Genomic DNA, 18,998 nt, shown 5'->3' with positions numbered 1-18,998 from the left:
GGGAGAGGGAGAAACAGATTCCCCACTGGGCAGGGAGCCCCCATGCAAGATTTCATCTCAGAACTCCGGGATCATGACCTGAGCCAAAGGCAGACACTAATGGACTAAGCCATCCAGGTGACCAAACATTTTATTTTTAAATAATCTCTACACCCAATATGGGGCTCAAACTTATAACCCTGAGATCAAGAGTTGCTTGCCCTTCCAACTGAGCCATACAGGCACCCCCTCCAGAACCACTTTCATTGGCCTTATCTTGCTTCCAGGCCTCTAATTATACTATTCCTTTGTTTAGAATGCATCCCCACCCTACTCCCACCCTTTCCCTTGCCTAACTGTTCCATTTTCAGGTCTTGGCTTAAAGGTCACTGTATCTGAGAGACCTTCCCCAGAAGAAGGTATCCCTTGTAGCACTTGATGAAATTGTTTTCTTTGTCTCCCTGCCCACCCCAACTGAGTCAAGGTTCTTGGGGGTGAGAGACTATATATGATTCGTCTTCATATTTCTAGTGATAATAGGTAAGTACCTGATGCCAGGGACCTTTCTAGGTGTTTTACATATGCCAAACCCACTTCATCTTCACAATAACCTACGAGGTAGGTAGTATTACCGTAGAATCCCATCAAGAAAACTGGCTGCTCACATAATAGACTCAATAACTACTTGTGAACTAATGAAGTTCATTATACAACCATGTAGAACATTATTCTCCTAACAAACCACACTGTTTTCTCCTCCCTTGCATTTGTTCCTACCATACTCTGTGCTTGGAATAGACCTCACTCCTTCCATTTCCACCATTATTAACATGATCTACTTTTCTTCTATTTTCTTTTTTCTTTTTCAAGATTTAATTTTTGTGGGATAGCTGGGTGGCTCAGTCGTTGTGTGTCTGCCTTCTGCTTGGGTCATGATCCCAGGGTCTTGGGATTGAGCCCCCACATCAGACTCCCTGCTCAGTGGGAAGTGTGCTTCTCCCTCTCTCACTCCTCCTGCTTGTGTTTCCTCTCTCTCTCTCTCTCTCTCTCTGTGTTTGTCAAATAAATAAGTAAAATCTTTAAAGAAATCTTTGAGAAAAAAAGATTTTATTTATTTATTTGACACAGAGAGAGTTCACATGTAAACAAGCATGCACAAGGAGGGGGAAGGGCAGGGGTAAAGGAAGAAGCAGGCTCCCCACTGAGCAGGGAGCCTGAAGCAGGACTGTTCCACATGCTGCCATTTAGAACTGTCAGTCATCCTTCTTCTCTGGGTTTGGGCCTTTCTCTTTATATTCTTAGCACATAGAGCACACTCAGTAAGTGCTTTCTGAATGAATGAATTAATGCCACTGTCCAAGAACAGCAACTTCTTCCCAGAGTGTATATTTTTCCAAAGCTGTGGACACAGTCTTCTAGCCACTTCATACAAACAGATGCTATGAATCCAACTACACTCACCATGCCACTATCCTGTGGGAAAAAAATATGTGTGTATGAGGCAGGCACCCCTAAATTCTTTTTAAACAACCACAGCACCTAGTATGTTGCCTAGCCTATAATGTCTTCGATAAGTATTTGTTACAGTGAAGAATAATATTAAACAAATGAGATACTGAAGAAAATAAGAGAATCAACATTTGACCGTGCCACACCAAGAGTTTGGCTCTTCCAAGTTGCAAGGAAGGAAAAAGTGCTGAGGTGCAGTGAAAGATGCATGGGGAAGGAAAGGGAGCCCAGAAAGCTGGCAGTGAGTTTCCGGGGCATCCCGGAGCAGTGGCTCCCTGTTCCCCATGCCTCAGAAGGAATGCTAATGACTGACAGTAGTCTTGTCATGGTCTTAAAAGAATCTTGGTTGGATGCCGGGGTGGCTCAGTTGGTTAAGCATTTGTCTTTGGCTGTAGAGCATGATCCCAGGGTCCTGGGATTAAGTCCCACTTCACCGTGGGAAGCAGCAGAGAGCCTGCTTCTCCCTCAGCCTGCTGCTGCTCCTGCTTGTGTCTTGTGTTCTCTCTCTCTCTCTGACAAATAAATGGAATTTTAAAAAAAGCATCTGGGTCTATTGCCCATTTTTGTAGTGACTGTCAAATTTACAACTCAGTTCCTTTCTATTGCTTCACTCTTCTGTCCCTCCCTGTCCTTATGGTTTCAGCTGTGTCAATCACCTTTTTTTTTTTTTTAAAGATTTTATTTATTTATTTGTCAGAGAGAGAGAGAGGGAGAGAGAGTAAGCACAGGCAGACAGAATGGCAGGCAGAGGCAGAGGGAGAAGCAGGCTCCCTGACGAGCAAGGAGCCCGATGTGGGACTCGATCCCAGGACACTGAGATCATGACCTGAGCCGAAGGCAGCTGCTTAACCAACTGAGCCACCCAGGCGTCCCTGTGTCAATCACCTTTATCTCTCTCCTGTGTATTTCATGTTTCAAACTCTCTTACAAAAAGGATCTGAATGCATCAGTTGGCAGTTGTTCACCATCTAATAAGAATATCGTCAACCCTTGAACAACACAGGTTTGAAGTATGCAGGTCCACATACATATGGATTTTTTTAAAAAATTAATTAATTATTTAAAAAGATATTATTTATTTTGCTTTATTTATTATTTTATTTATTTATTTGATGAGAGAGATACAGTGATAGAGGGAATACAAGCAGGGGCAGTGGAAGAGGGAGAAGCAGATTCCCCTCTGAGCAGGGAGCACAATATGGAGCTGGATCCCAGGACCCTGAGATCATGACCTGAACCGAACGCAGTGGCTTAACCCAACTTTTTTTTTTTTAAATAAATATAATATAGTGGGGTGCCTGGGTGGCTCAGTGGGTTAGAGCCTCTGCCTTGAGCTCAGGTCATGGTCTCAGGGTTCTGGGATCAAGTCCCGCATCAGGCTCTCTGCTCAGCAGGCAGCCTGCTTCCTCCTCTCTCTCTGCCTACCTTTCTGCCTACTTGTGATCTCTGTCTGTCAAATAAATAAATAAAATCTTTTAAAAAAAATAAAAAATAAAAAATAAATATAGTATAGTACTATAAATGCATTTTCTTTTCCTTAGGAATTTTTATGATTTTCTCAATAACATTCCCTTTACTCTAGCTTACTTTATTTTAAGAATATAGTATAATACATATAACATTACAAAATGTGTTAATTGACTGTTTTTATTATTGCTTAGGCTTCTGGTTAACAGAAAGCTATTAGTAGTTAGGTTTTGGGGAAGTCAAAAGTTATTGTCAAATGCATTGCTAGTCAGGTATTTCTTATAAACTCTTTAAGGAAAAGAAATAAGAAATACATGTATTTTCTAAAGCTTTTATTTATTTATTTGAGAAAGAGTACAACCATGGGGAAGCAGGCTCCCCATGAGCAGGGAGCCTGATGTGGGTCTCCATCTCAGGACCCTGGGATCATGACCTGAGCCAAAGGCAGACATTAACCAACTGAGCCACCCAGGCACCCCAAGAAATACATATTTTTAAAAGATCATGAGGTCATGTTGGCATTTCCAATTCAGATAAAACAGTATAAGATTTCCCCCTAAATTTTTTTTTATCATTCTCCTCCCCCCTAATATTTTTGATTTTATGTTTGGATCTCTTTTCTCTTTCACTAAATATCTTGATTCCTAAAAATATTACATATTGTCTTACAATATACATTAAATGGTTTCAAAATTACAATATTAAGACTAACATTAAAACTAGTGCATACATTATAAGATTTCTCTGCAGTTTTTTTTGTGCTTGGAATATATCCTACTAATGATGTATAGTCAGAACACTGTGTTTAAATGTCACTTGAGATAATCATTTAGTTTGAGTGGTTATGTTTTTCTTGTTTACACAGTTTCATTTATTTCAATTTATTTTTCATTTTGGCATTTTTCTTTCTGATTTGGTTCAATCTTTGAATATATGAAACACTTCCATGAAGCAAAAGCAAAAGGTTATAAAAAGGCAACTTTGTACTTCAAATACGTGAAATATAGGGTATGTGGAGTATATGTCAAAATAGCTTTTATAGGGGTGCCTGGGTGGCTCAGTGGGTTAAGCCGCTGCCTTCGGCTCAGGTCATGATCTCAGGGTCCTGGGATCGAGTCCCGCATCGGGCTCTCTGCTCAGCAGGGAGCCTACTTCCCTCTCTCTCTCTCTCTCTGCCTGCCTCTCTGTCTACTTGTGATCTCTCTCTGTCAAATAAATAAATAAAATCTTAAAAAAATAGCTTTTATAAAAAAATAAAGCAGTTGTTAAAAAAGGAAGAAAAGCTATGTATATTTGCATATAAAATACTTAAATGGACGTTTAAAAAAAGGCATACTCAAAGGAGTTTCCCTTTCCTCTCTATCCGTTTCAGCCAGTCTTCTTCCCTAGTAAGTTACCCTTTTATTAGGTTTTAATTTACCCTTCAAGTGTTTCTTATGCAAAAACAAGCAAATATATATATATTTTCCTCGTTTTTTTCTTACACGAAAGCCAGCATATCATACTGTACTTTTTCCTTTCTTAACACTATAGATTACCCCCATGGAAGTACATATAGACATCTTTAGGAATTGCTTTTTTTTCTGTTGCTGTTGTTGTTTTTTAAGTAAGCTCTATCCTTGCTGGAGAGGAGAGGGGTATGGGGGATGAGGTAGCTGTGTGATGAACACTAGAGAGGTTATGTGTTGTGGTGGGTGCTGTGTATTGTGTAAGACTGATGAATCACAGGGGTGCCTGGGTGACTCAGCCTGCTTCCTCCTCTCTCTCTGCCTGCTTCCCTGCCTACTTGTGATCTCCATCTGTCAAATAAGTAAATAAAAAAATTTTAAAAAGACTGATGAATCACAGACTTGTAGCCCTGAAGCAAATAATACATTATATGTTAATAATAAAAACAAATAAAAATAAATAAGAAAAAGAAAGTAGCCTCTATCCCCAACAGTGAGCTTGAATTCACTACCCAAGATCCAGAGTTGCATGCTCTACCAACTGAGCCAGTCAGGCTCCCCTAGAAATTGCTTTTTTTTTTTTAAAGCAACATTTGCAATTGTGACTTCAGATTTCATAAAACATGTAACTGTGTTATATTTGTTTCCTTTAAAAAAAATACTGATTCCTTCATTTGACTTCTAGAAGCATCCCAAATTCCCAAGTTGGCAGTGACTGATGTCTTTCCAAGCAAATATTTTTAAACCAATCACTACTTTCTATTCAATGTAAAGTTTTTACTAAGTACCAGTAAAGTGAGAGGCTTTGTAAGGACTTCAGTAATAGGGCCATTCTTGTCTGGAAGAAAAGCTTTGGGGAAAACTTCAGTTATTTTTGAGATATATATTTTATGTTCTCAACAAATATTTTTTAAAAAGATTTTATTTATTTATTTGACACAGAGAGAGAGATTACAAGTAGGCAGGCAGAGAGAGCAGGGGAGCAGGCTCCCTGCTGAGCAGAGAGCCTGATGCGGGGGGCTCGATCCCAGGACCCTGAGATCATGACCTGAGCCGAAGGCAGAGGCTTAACCCACTGAGCCACCCAGGCGCCCCTCAACAAATATATTTTTTTTAAGATTTTATTTATTTATTTGACAGAGACAGAGGAATCACAAGTAGGCAGAGAGGCAGGCAGAGAGAGAGGAGGAAGTAGGCTCTCTGCTGAGCAGAGAGCCCAATGCGGGGCTCCATCTCAGGACCCTGAGATCATGACCTGAGCCGAAGGCAGAGGCTTTTTTTTTTTTTTTTTTTTTAATTTATTTATTTGAGAGACAGAGAGAGAGCATGAGAGGGGAGGTCAGAGGGAGAAGCAGACTCCCCATGGAGCTGGGAGCCCGATATGGGACTCGATCCCAGGACTCCGGGATCATGACCTGAGCCGAAGGCAGTTGCTCAACCAACTGAGCCACCCAGGCGCCCCAAGCAGAGGCTTTTACCCGCTGAGCCACTCAGGCGCCCCAACGAATATTTTTTGATGAGTGTCATCATTATGCACCCATGCTGAAAGCCCATCTTCAATCAATTGCCAAGTTTTGTAATTTTATCTCCTAAATATCTTAAATCTATCCTCTCTGTTACCTACCACTTCCTCCAGATCTCATTTTCTCTGGCTTGGATCACTGTTAGAGCATCTCAAAATTCTCTTTCTCAAGGCCAGAGGACTTTAGTAATGCAAATCAGATCACGACCACACCAAGAGTAAAATCCTTCAGTGGTTCCCCAATGCCTCATCATTTAAAGGTAAATTCCAAGCTCTCTGACATATCTAAAGTCTTTTAAGTTCTGACCCCTGCTTTCCCCACCAGCCTCATCTCATATTTTACGCTCCCGCAACAAAACACCTGGTAGTTGCACACCCTCTACTCTTTCTGAGTCTCCACTGCCTGGAATGCTTGGCTAACTTCTCAGAAACAAAGCTGGTTGGGGTAGAATCCAGGAAACCAGTGTTCCTCCAGAACATACTTTCCCAAATGGGGATCTTTCCAAAAATTTTTAAAAATATGTAAGAAGTTCATATTGACAGTTACAAGTTATTAAAATGCACAAACAGGAGGAAACGGTTAGCGACAGGATGAAGATCCCCAGATCCGGTAGCAGAGGAAGTCATCTCTGTTTTACTTCCCCACCAATAATGGCGTAGACCCCGCCTCTGGAGGCTAGACCCTACGAGCATCTCTAGTATCTCCAACTGCTATAAGACAATTCGGGTATTCTACCCTCTAAAAAGCTTTCCTGTTCCTCCTACCCTACTTGTATTGGTGTCCCCTCTTCGAAATTCCCAATGCCCTAGGCTAAATTGTTTGCCTATCATGCGGAAAGTGTCCGAGGGCAAGGAACAGTGCTTATTTATCATTATGGAGCCAGAGTCCAGAACTACGTCTAGCACGCGGTTGACATTCAATAGAATTTATAGAATAAAGGACTAAATAAATGACAGAGCCTTCTCAGAGCTTACTTTCCCTTTCATTAGAGAGCTTCTCCCAGACTCCGCCCCAACCTTCTTTAAAGCCCCGCCCCTTCCCGGAGTGAAGCTCCGCCCACACGCTCCGGCCAGCGTAGGCTCCGCCCCTTTCTCTTAAAGTCCGCACAAGCCTACGCGAGTTTGGCGCCAACCGTGTTTTTTTTTTTCCGCCCTCCCAAAGGCGGGAACTAGTTATGTGCGCCGGGACGTACTTTACGTCTGGTCTGATTGGCCATGGATGCTCAGTCCCGCCTTCGCGTCCTGAGTGCGTTCTGGCATTGGTGGAGATGCCTGGGAGACCTCGGTGTCCAGAAGGGATCCCCGGCTCTCTTGGGCTAGGCAGGGCGGGTAAGTTGATTTGGGGGTCTGGTCCGCTCAGGGCTGTTGGGGAAGAGACTGAATGGCGTGGTAGTGTCCCGAGCGGAAGCCGGCGGTTTCTGGGGAGCCAGGGAGTCCAAGGGAGCCGCGGAGTCGAGGGAGGGGTGCGCGCCTGATGTCCGGGGCCCGCAGGTAGCTGCGTTCCCGCCGCCCTCGGGTGCAGTTTCTGGGCTCTCATTCGTGTCGCTCTTTGGTTCCTCGAGAGTATCCAGGGGTGTTTGGGGCGAGCGCACGTAGGAACTGCCCTTTCGACTGCTCCTCCCGCCCCTCCCCCTCAAACCAGTCTTGTCTTGGAATGTACTCCTTACAGCTTTCTGATGCGATTCTGGAGGAATGTGTCTTTCCTTAGTGTCAGATCATCATTGATGTTGGTTGTTTCCGAGACCGTAATACCCGGAGAAGTTATCTTGATCTCCACAACGCCCAGAACAGCGCCTGACACACAGTTGGCCCCAACTCAGATGTTAATGTAGTATTAGCAGAAGCGCAGGGTTTGTGCTTCAGGGATCAAGTTGGCGTTGACTCTGATTCTGTCTAGTCTTTCCCGGATTCTTCCCTGGTCTTTTCCATCCTCCACACCTACAGCTCCAAACCTTTCCCCTTCCTCAGTGCCCCTCCCCCATCTTGCTCAGTGCTGCTTTGATTGGAGTGGGACTGAGACCAGGGCAAGAATTCCCCAACCCCCACCCCAATTATCTTCTAGCGTTTCTTCCCATTTCACGAGAGGTGGCCCCCTTTCAAGAAAAAATTATACTTTTATCTCTGGCGAATATCCCTGATTTTGTCATTTGGCTTTAATGAAGGAGCTGGAATCTAATCCCAGATATGCCACTTATCAGCTGTTTGACCTTGGGACAAATTTCTTAATCACTTGTTATTTGTTTCCTCATCTATAAAACGGGAAAAGAATAGTATGTACTTTATGGGACTTTGAAAAGATTGAAATCAATGTATTTGGAACATTTAAGACCCAGGCATATAGTGTTCAGTTTATATAGTGTTTGCTATTGTTTTCCCTTTACATTTTCTTCAGGAATCTTGCTGTATTACATTTAGCCTTTCCCATGAACCTTAAAATACACTCTCCTCCCCGGGCTTTTTCCTGTTTTTCTCTACAGATGCTTATTTCAGTCTTTCATTTTTTTTTTTTCTTTTTTAAGGGAAATTGCCTTTAGACTGTCTTTTTACAACATTGTCCTGTCAGAAAAGACAAGGTAATCCTTCTCTCATATGCTTCGTCTTCACATCTGAACCCATTAGGATTGTTCGTAAAATGATTATGAGTGACCTTGCAGCATTTTTCTTTCATCATCATGGTTCTCAACATGTAAAATTTTGCCTTTCCACTTTGCATAGTTGCAACACTTCCTCTGTCACTAGTACCTTGCATTATATATTGAGATCCTCATTTGGGGGAAGGTGAGAGCACATGTGAATAAACCCCTCTTTCTGAGGGATTCTGGTACATAATCCTTCCTCTTCCTCCCTCTTCCAGGAGAATCACTGGCCTTTGTGATTTCAAGAGAGTAATCTGACCTTTACCAATTACATTTTTTCTTTTGTGCTGCATACTCTAGTTTTCAGTTATCTGTTAGACATCTTTACCTGCATGTCCTACAGATAATTCATCCTGCTTTCTTTGGTTCTCTATTTCAGTTAAAGGTGTGACTACCTTGTTATCAAAGCTAGGAACTTCAGAGTTGTCATGAATAGATTAGGAATATCAGTAATTCAACAGATACTTTTTTTATTACCTACTGACTTGCAAGGCCCTGTGTTGAGAGCTGGGGATACACTGATGAACAGACAGAGCCAGTCCTGGTCTTCATGGAGCTTACAGTCCAGTGGGTGAGATGGACATTTCTTTAGGAATTTCCACAAAAATGTAATCTTAAATTGAAAAGAGGCCATATAGAGAAAGGACACAGTGATATAAGAATATAATAGAGAGGGCCTGACCTAGTAGTGAGAGGAGGTAGCCAGGGAAGGCTCAAACATTACTTAAGTCAAAATACGAGAGACGAATTAAGTGACAGTGGAGCATTGAGGAAAGAGCACTCCCTGCAGAGGCCCTGTGGTGAGAGGGAACAAATGCCATGTTCAAGGAGCTGAAAGAACGTCCATATGATCAAGGGTAAAGACTGCTGGGAAATGGGTAAGAAGGATGTAGACTGTAATTGTGGGCAGGGGCCTGGTCACTCTGGACTTTGTAAGCAAAATTGTGACAAAATTTGTTTTTTAATCTAAAGTCAGTAGGAAGCACTGACGGGTTTTAAGCAGAGGGGGGAACATGATCAGATTTGTATTTTTTTAAACTTTTATTTATTTATTTGACAGAGAGACACAAGCAGGTGGAGCAGCAGGCAGAGGGAGAGGGAGAAGCAGGCTCTCCGCTGAGCAGAGAACCTGAAGCGGGCTGGATCCCAGGACCCTGGGATCATGACCTGAGTTAAAAGCAGACGCTTAACCAACTGAGCCACTCAGGTGCCCCCAGATTTGCATTTTGAAAAGACAACTCAGGTTGTGGTTTTGAAGTGGTCAGGAGTGGACATTTGAGTACACTCATGAAATCTTTTGGATTCTCTGTAGAAATCTCAGATCTGCTTGTTTATTTCCACTGCTAATTACTTTGTTACCCTTCATTATCTCCTGTACTGTTTTAATAGTCTCTGTTTTTTGCTACTAATATTTTCTATACTGTTATTGCTAGATAGAGTTAAATTCCTGAAATGCAGATTTGATCATGATATTCTTTTTTTTTTTCAAGATTTTATTTATTTATTTGGCAGAGAGAGACACAGAAAGAGAGAGAGAACACAAGAATAGGGAGTGGGGGGGAAGGAGAAGCGGGCTTCCCATCAAGCAGGGAGCCCGATATGGGGCTTGATCCCAGGACCCTGAGACCACGACCCGAGCTGGAGGCAGATGCCTAATGACTAAGCCACCCAGGTGCCCTGATCATGATATTCTCTTGCTTTAAAAACCTTCAGTGGTTTTTCCCATTTCGTGCTGGATGAAGTCCAAGTATCTTAATTGTGTAATATATAACCTAACTTTTCTAAAACCTCAATTTTCAAATTCTAGTATGTGTGTATTCACACCTGGAGTTGTTTGTGAGCTCATAGATGTAGTGGGGAGATGGTATCAGGAATTGCATTTGCAAACAGGAACCCATTTTGACTGAATCTTGGGATATGGAAAACCTCAGGAGAGTGAATGATGGGCTAGAAAGTAGGCATCAGTGTGTATTAAGGTAGGGTGTTTGGACTTTATTCAGTAGACATTGGGAAGTAATGGGAAGTTTTTCGGTTTTATTTTTTTTTAAGATTTTATTTATTTGATAGAGATCACAAGTAGGCAGAGAAGCAGAGAGCAGGAAGCAGGCTCCCTGCTGAGCAGAGAGTCCGATGCGGGGCTCAATCCCAGGACCCTGAATTCATGACCTGAGCCGAAGGCAGCGGCTTAACCCACTGAGCCACCCAGGCGCCCTTTTTTTAAAATTTATTTGAGAGAGAGAGAGATCACAAGTAGGCAGAGAGGCAGGGGGAAGCAGGCTCCCTGCTGAGTAGAGAGGCCGATTTTGGGCTCGATCCCAGGACCCTGAGATCATGACCCGAGCCAAAGGCAGTGGCTTAACCCTCTGAGCCACCCAGGTGCCCCTCTTTTCTTTTCTTTTCTTTTTTTTTTTTAAAGATTTTATTTATTTGACAGAGAGATCACAAGTAGGCAGAAGACAGGCAGAGAGAGGGGGGGAAGCAGGCTCCCCGCTGAGCAGAGTGGAGGCGGGGCTCAATCCCAGGACCCTGAGATCATGACCTGAGCTGAAGGCAGAGGCTTAACCCACTGAGCCACCCAGGCGCCCCGGTGCCCCTCCTTTCTTATTCCTAATGTTTGTACCTACTTTCTCTTGACTAGTTTGGCCCAGGATATGCCTATTTAACTTGTCTTTTCGAAGAACCACCATAAATATAAATGTATTTATTCATATCTATTTTATTTTTTTAAAAGATTTTATTTATTTATTTGAGAGAGAAAGAGCATGAGAGGGGAGAAGGTCAGAGGGAGAAGCAGACTCCCTGCAGAGCTGGGAGCCCAAATGTGGGACTTGATCCCAGGACTCTGGGATCATGACCTGAGTGGAAGGCAGTGGCTTAACCAACTGAGTCACCCAGGCGCCCCTATTTATTCATCTGTATAATGCTTGTTGCTTTTTATTAATTTCTGTCCTTTATGTGTTTCTTTGTTTCGTTTTTTTTTTGTTTGTTTGTTTGTTTTTTTAAATTTATTTGACAGACAGATCACAAGTAGGCAGAGAGGCAGGCAGAGAGAGAGGAAGGGAAGCAGGCTCCCTGCTGAGCAGAGAGCCTGACACGGGGCTTGATCCCAGCACCCTGAGTTCATGACCTGTGCCGAAGGCAGAGGCCTTAACCCACTGAGCCACCCAGGCACCCCTCTTTGTTTTTTTTTTTAAACTATACACATTTATTGGACCTTTTTCTAACTTCTCGAGTTGGATGATGAACCCATTAATACTTTGTCTTCTTTTCCTCAAAGTATTTTGATTGTATTCCACAAACTTTGCTTCATGGTGTATTCATTGTGATTCAGTTCTATGTTTCCCCATTTCTATTAATATTTGTTCTTTGATCTTTCCTTGCAAATTTCCAAAGGAGCTGGGAAATTTAAGAGTGTGTTATTAACTTTGAATTTTATTTATTTGTTTATTTTTTAAAAGTGGGCTCCCTGAGCACCATGGGACTTGAACTCAAGATCCTGAAATTAATAATCATGCACTGTACAGACTGATCCAGACACACACCCCTGAATTTTGTTGGTTTTGATAAAAGCTTGTTCTCTGATACTTGTTGATACAAGTTCTGATATAATTTCTGACACAAGTTCTTTGATACTTGTTAAAAATTACTGTCATGACAGTCAATTCTTATAGATGTACCTGAACATAGTATAAGTTCTCTGAATTATTGTATGCAGAGATACAAAATCAGGTCAGATCTGTCAGTTTTGTTTTCAGACTTGTATCATTAATTAACTGCTTCACTAGCAGAGAAAAGTGTGTTAAAATCTCTGTTATGACTCTTATCTGTATCAGGTAGGATCTAATCAGGAGACAAAGACCATACAGTAATTTGAAGAAAAAATACTTAAAGAATTATTATTATTTTATTTATTTATTTTTTAAAAGTAGGCTCCATGCCCAGTGTGGGGCTTGACCTCATGTTCCTGAGAGCAAGAGTCACATGTTCTACTACTGACGAAACCAGGCCCGTGCCTCTAGAAAAAGAATTATTAACGGACGGTTAGAATAACTGGGAATTGGTTAGTAAGAGTTAAAGATAACTCTAGGGGCTCCTGGGTGACTCAGTGGGTTAAAGTCTCTGCCTTCGGCTCAGGTCCTGATCCCAGAGTCCTGGGATCAAGCCTCACATGGGGCTCTCTGCTCAGCAGGGAGCCTGCTTCCTCCTCTCTCTCTCTGCCTGCTTCTCTGCCTACTTGTGATCTCTGTCTGTCAAATGAATAAATAAAATCTTAAAAAAAAAAAAAAGTTAAAGATTACTCTAAAGAAGGTAGGAATAGAAGAAGATAGAGGGAGTGGCCAGTACCTGTAGGGTTGAGATAGATCATCCACGGAAGGGCTGTCTTTGCCCTCATTGGAAGGTGTATGGCTGGGGCGAAGTGAAGGGCAGAGAAGTTGCTAAGTGCCCTGCTGGTGACACTGCTTTGAATCTGGTAGAAGAGATGCATAAGGAAGCTCCTGGGTGCTGCTGGCTGTCAAGTGCTGTGGGATCCAAGAGTTGGAGAAATTGCCCTCTCCAGGAGGCTGGCAGGAGCAAGCTGGGTCCTACAGGAGTCCTTTGTAATAGAAACCTCACTTACAGGAGGCAAGTATATAGAGAGATGGTGCCCTGTAGGAACCTAGTGCTGGAGAGACTGTCTGCTGCAGGAACTAGATGCTAGAGAAAGATGTTCTGCAGGAGCCTGACTAGCCAGGCACAGTGAAACTGGGAAGAAAAACCTTCCTTTCCAGTGTGTCTCCAGCGCTCTACTGATAAGGTTTAACACTGAGCCAGTTACAAAGGAGAAATATTTCCAAGGTCATTCTTCATTATCACAGAAGGGTGGATCTGAAATTGAGAGACATGATTAATGGCCACAGTTCCTTTAACTTTATGTGTACGTGGTGAGAAATCACATATGTAATTTAACTCTTTCATATTCTTGTGTATATTATTCTCAGAAATAATTTTGAAGAACTCTTAATGTAACATATGGCATGACTAAGAAATGAGCTGTCACTTTGTATTAAATATGTAAGTAATTAAAAACATACTTTTAGTGGTCAGGAACCTATAGAGATAAAGGTATGGACAATGTTTCCATAAGCAACTGTAGAAAAATTTAAGACCAGTGAAGGATAAAAAGATCCAGGTTTTTTTCAGCTCTATTGATTTCCTACTTTTAACTTAATAGGCCAAGTAGTCTTTTTTTTTTTTTTTTAAAGATTTTATTTATTTATTTGACAGGCAAAGATGACGAGTAGGCAGAGAGGCAGGCAGAGAGAGAGGAGGAAGCAGGCTCCTTGCTGAGCAGAGAGCCCGATGCGGGGCTCGATCCCAGGACCCTGGGACCATGACCTGAGCCGAAGGGCAGAGGCTTTAACCCACTGAGCCACCCAGGCGCCCCTCATAAAAAATAAGGAAATTGGCATAATTGGATTTGTTAGTAAATGTAATCTTGCTGTTAAGAGTATATCTTGGTGGAAGCAGAAATGCACAGCTCTAGGTATCCTTAATAACCCTCAGTAGCCACAGTTCATTGACCATAGGCACCATCATCACATTTTACTGGCAGATTGGAGACTATCAGATAAGTCACATTTTTTGGTTTGTTTTGGATTCTTTTGTTGCTTCCATTCTTGCCACTACAAACAGCACTGCATTGAATGTTCGTTTATGTACATCTTTAACCATGTGCTTGTATATCTGTAGAACACAGTACTAGATATGACTTGTTGCGTCGAAGATTATTTGCATTTAAAAATTTGGTAGCTATTGTCAGATTGCCTCCATACAGCTTGCACCGGTGTACACTTGGGTGACGTATGAGAATACCTCTTTTCTCACATCTTTACCAGGCCTCGTATATTATCGAATTCTTTGTTGTTCCTGTCTTACTCTCTCACTGGTGAAAACATGTTAAGAGTTCCCAAGACCAACCCCAGGTTGGATGTTTTGCTAAGAAGACTCACAGAACTCAGCATATAATTGTACTTATTTAGTATGATAGTTGGCTTACTTTTGTATAAAAGTTAATTTGTGTTTTGGTCTATTTTATAAAATTAGCATCACTTACTTTGTGACATGGCTTAACTATAATAAGCAAGTTTAAGGTTTTGGAAAATGTTAGGTACTTTTTGAAAAGTGATGATAGGGAGTGAATTTATTCATTGTGTCCAAATTTAGAAGTTGCTTTTTAACTTAAAGCTAGGTTCACTCTCTGACTTGTGAGGTTGATTTTAAGTGGAAAATCTTTATATTCAATACTTTAGATGGCGACTGTCAAAAGGAAATAGGATCATGGCAGCAGATGATGACAACGGTGATGGAACAAGTTTATATGATGTCTTTTCTGGTAAGAGCTCATTTTAACTGTTCTTCTAAATTTATTTAAGTATAAAATAATTTATGTTCACTGATACCACTCATCAACTTTCTCTTCTTACAAATGAATTAAGACAATAAAGTGCCTGGCAAATAGGAAATACTTAGTAAATGTGAACTTTCTTATTGTATGCTTTTGAGTCTCTTAAATTTAATGAAATTAACAACTTTGCCAGTATAAGTGGTAATGATATTTATTGCCATATCCAAAGAAATACAAAATAGGTATTTGTTACTTGTAAGTTGCATGTATTATTTATATACTTCAGTGTGTATTTCATAAGAGAAAGTTAGGTTTTCTGGTATAACAACAGCATAATATCAATTTCAGTAAATTTAACATTGATACAATAATTTTATTCAATCTATTTTTATTTGTCAGTTAACCCTCAAATTTTCTTTATTTTTTAAATTTTTTATTTTATTTAAAGATTTATTTATTTGACAGAGATCACAAGTAGGCAGAGAAGCAGGCAGAGAGAGAGGAGGAAGCAGGCTCCCTGCTGAGCAGAGAGCCCGATGCGGGGCTCGATCCCAGGACCCTGGGATCATGACCTGAGCCAAAGGCAGAGGCTTTAACCCACTGATCCACCCAGGCGCCCCTCAAATTTTCTTTATTATTATGATTGGTATTTAATCATCATTTTAATTCTTTATTTTAGTTTTTCTCATTAGTTTTTTTCTTTCTGATTTTCGTGCCTTCTTTCAAATGTTGAATATATTTTAGAATTCCATTCCAATTTATATGTTCGCTTTATGGACTACACCTCTTTGCATTATTTTTAGTGGTTGCTCAAGGGATTGCAGTATACTTCTTTAACACTTTGTGGTCTACTTTCTGGTATTGTACCTTTTCACCTAAGATGTAGAATCTTGTATGTATAGTTGTCTTTAACCTCCATTCGTCCTTTTATGTTAAAGATGTCATTAAATCTCATGATACAAAGCTGTAATTTTTGCTCTAAAGCATTCTATGTATCTTTAAAAAAATTAAGAGGAGTTAATCAAATTAAGAAAAATTAGTCTTTTATATTTACTCAATTATTTATCATTTTTAGTCCTTCTGGTACTCTTTAGTATTTTTATAGAATAATTTTTTTGTCCCCATCTCTCTTCTGGGACTCCAGATATATAGTATGTGAGAACTTTTGACATTATCCTATAGGTTACTAAGACTTTTGTTTTTTGTTTATTTGTTTGATTTTGTTTTAAATCTTTTTTCTCTATTCTTCAGATTGGGTAGTTTTTATTGATTTATCTTCAAATTCACTGGCTCAGCTGTCAAGAACATTCAGTGAATTTTTTTAAAAATTAGAAATTGTTAGGGCGCCTGGGTGGCTGAGTGGGTTAAGCCTCTGCCTTCGGCTCAGGTCGTGATCCCAGGGTCCTGGGATCGAGCCCCACATCGGGCTCTCTGCTCGCCAGGGAGCCTGCTTCCCCCTCTCTCTCTGCCTGCTTCTCTGCCTGCTTGTGATCTCTCTCTCCCTCTGTCAAATAAATAAATAAAATCTTTAAAAAAAAAATTAGAAATTGTAGTTTTCAGTTTTAGGATTTTCATTTTTTTTTGTTTATTTGTTTTGTTTTGTTTCTTCCTATGTAGTAATTTTGGATTGCATTCTGGACACTGAATTCTGTTATGTTCTAGAGATATTTGGATTATGCTATATTGCTCGGAAGAATGTTGTTTTTACTTTTAGCAAGTATTTAACTTAGCTGAACTTAAACTTCTGTCTTACCTGTGGTGGATAGCAGCTGAAAACCCTGTTCAGATATTTTAACTTTAGCTGGACATTTTGGAGTTTTAACCTTTACGTACTTTGGGGATCACTAGGAGATTTGGACACAATTTGGGGAATATTCTCCAGCTCTCTGAATTTTCTTTCTTAGTTTCTAGTTGCTGTTATCCCTCCCAAGTTCTTTCTCTTGTTCTTCAAGCTATTAGGACTAGAGGTTTCCATCTGAGTTTTCACTGCCCATTGTTGGCTTCAATTAGGGCGTATCCTTCTACAAAAAATTTTATTACAAAAAATTGTAATAAAAGAAGGATAGGGGACACACTTAAGACTGTTTTTCAGGTATTGTCTCCCCTTCAATTTTTGCCTGCTTTGGGTTGCTTTTTTGTTTTTTAGATTGCTCCCCCCTCCTTTTTTTCAAATTGCAGTATAATTATATATACAACTTTGTATTAGTTGTATTAGGTGTATGACATAATGATTCTGTATTTGTATGTAATGGGAAATGATCACCACAATAATAGTTTAGTGATGGAGCATTTGACTATAGATAGCTTTTATTTTTATTTTTTATTATTATTATTTTTAAAGATTTTATTTATTTATTTGACAGAGAGAGAGATCACAAGTAGGCAGAGAGGCAGGCAGAGAGAGAGAGGGAGAAGCAGGCTCCCTGCTGAGCAGAGAGCCCGATGTGGGGCTGATCCCAGGACCCTGGGATCATGACCTAAGCCGAAGGCAGAGGCTTTAACCCACTGAGCCACCCAGGCGCCCCTATAGATAGCTTTTAATAGATTGCTTGGAGTTTATAGTTGTTCTCAGCAGAAGGATTGGTCTGATAGAACTACTGTGCTATAATTGGAATTGGAACCTTGTCAAAAGTTTCTTTTTGAAAATGAGTTTTTAAGCCTAAAAGACGCTGAGTCATAAATCTGTGTATTGAGATCTTTCTGTTTATAAGGATGTATAAAAACTTAAAGACAATTGTCTTTTTTGGTGTACGACTGATAAAAGTCTCCTTTTCCTGGCTCCCCAGAGTAGGAATAGAAAAACTTCACTAAGTGCATAAAATCATTTTTAACAAGTCTTTGATTTTCTTGCAGCTTCTCCTCTTAAAAATAATGATGAAGGTTCTTTGGACATATATGCTGGATTGGACAGTGCTGTTTCTGGTATGTAAATTCTAAAATAAAATAGGTTCTTTTTTTGGGGTGAGTGGCCAATCTATTAGAAATATTTATTTTGTTACAGTTCTCAGAGTAATGCATAGTTCCTGAATAATTTGACCATTCTTTGGAATAATTTTACTTAGGTAATTATTTTCTTGACTAAAGTTTGATCAGTAAAACAAATTAGCACTCAGGTTTGTTATCATCTAGGTCTCAGATTTAACTGGACCTTGAGCAAATATATCTTGTACCATTAAAATGCAGACTGTTGGTGTTGTATATACATATATTACTACTCATTCTGTCACGGCTTACATGACATTAGAACTTTTGAAAAGGGTAGTTGCTATAAATGTTTTCAAGTGTATCCGTAAGAATATGATATGCAGAGAAAGTAATGACCTATCCAAATTAGAAACCTTTTCCATAATCAGATATCTCAAAGCAATAATAAGATATCTTTGAGCAGATACGATACTGATTTGTTGACATAAGTGCTTTAGGTAAATTGGTTTTCTAATCAGTATCGATTTGGACGAAATGCAGGGGGTGGAGAAATGTATAGCCCTTTGAGTTGAAACAGACACAACCTCAAAAAACTTAGCACATATATTTTCTTTTTTCCCCAATTTACTGGGATATAGTTGACATTTAACGTTGTATAAATTTAAGGTATGTAAGTATTGCTTACACATATGTGTTGCAAAATGATTACCCCTTTAGCCTAAGCTAACACCTGCATCAATCCTGATACATAATTATCATCTCTTTTTTATGGTGAGAACATTTAAGATGTATTCTCTTGGGAACTTTTAAGTATGTAATACAGTGTGATTAACTATAATCACTATTCTGTATTTTAGATCCCCTGAACTTACTCATCTTAGAGCTGGGAGTTTATACTCTTTGATCAACATCTCTTCTTCCCCGACCCCCCACCCCAGTCCCTGATAACCATCATTCCAGTCTCTGTTTCTATGTATTTGGCATTTTTAGATTTCACATATAAATTGATATCATACTGTGTTTGTCTTTCTCTGACTTGTTTCATTTAGTATAATGTCCTCAAGGTCCATCCATGTAGTTGCAAATGGCTGGATATCCTTCTTTCTCATGGCTGAATAATACCTCAT

At 40.2% G+C, this 18,998-nt stretch overlaps 1 protein-coding gene across 1 annotated transcript in view; it reads left to right on the top strand.

Annotated features, from left to right (window-relative positions):
* The first annotated feature begins 7,191 nt into the window (after positions 1-7,191).
* LOC111158832 (caspase 8 associated protein 2) overlaps positions 7,192-18,998 on the top strand; it is a 30,466-nt gene continuing 18,659 nt past the window's right edge. The window contains exons 1-3 of the mRNA XM_022521113.1: positions 7,192-7,254; positions 14,852-14,934; positions 17,800-17,868. Of these exons, the coding sequence (XP_022376821.1) occupies positions 14,880-14,934; positions 17,800-17,868 (124 nt within the window). The 5' untranslated portion in view covers positions 7,192-7,254; positions 14,852-14,879. The remainder of the gene's footprint in view (positions 7,255-14,851; positions 14,935-17,799; positions 17,869-18,998) is intronic.

Source organism: Enhydra lutris, unplaced genomic scaffold, assembly GCF_002288905.1.
Source record: "Enhydra lutris kenyoni isolate GAN:26980312 unplaced genomic scaffold, ASM228890v2 scaffoldscaffold63, whole genome shotgun sequence".
Lineage (NCBI taxonomy): Eukaryota > Metazoa > Chordata > Mammalia > Carnivora > Mustelidae > Enhydra > Enhydra lutris.
This window is presented reverse-complemented; position numbering and strand designations above follow the sequence as displayed.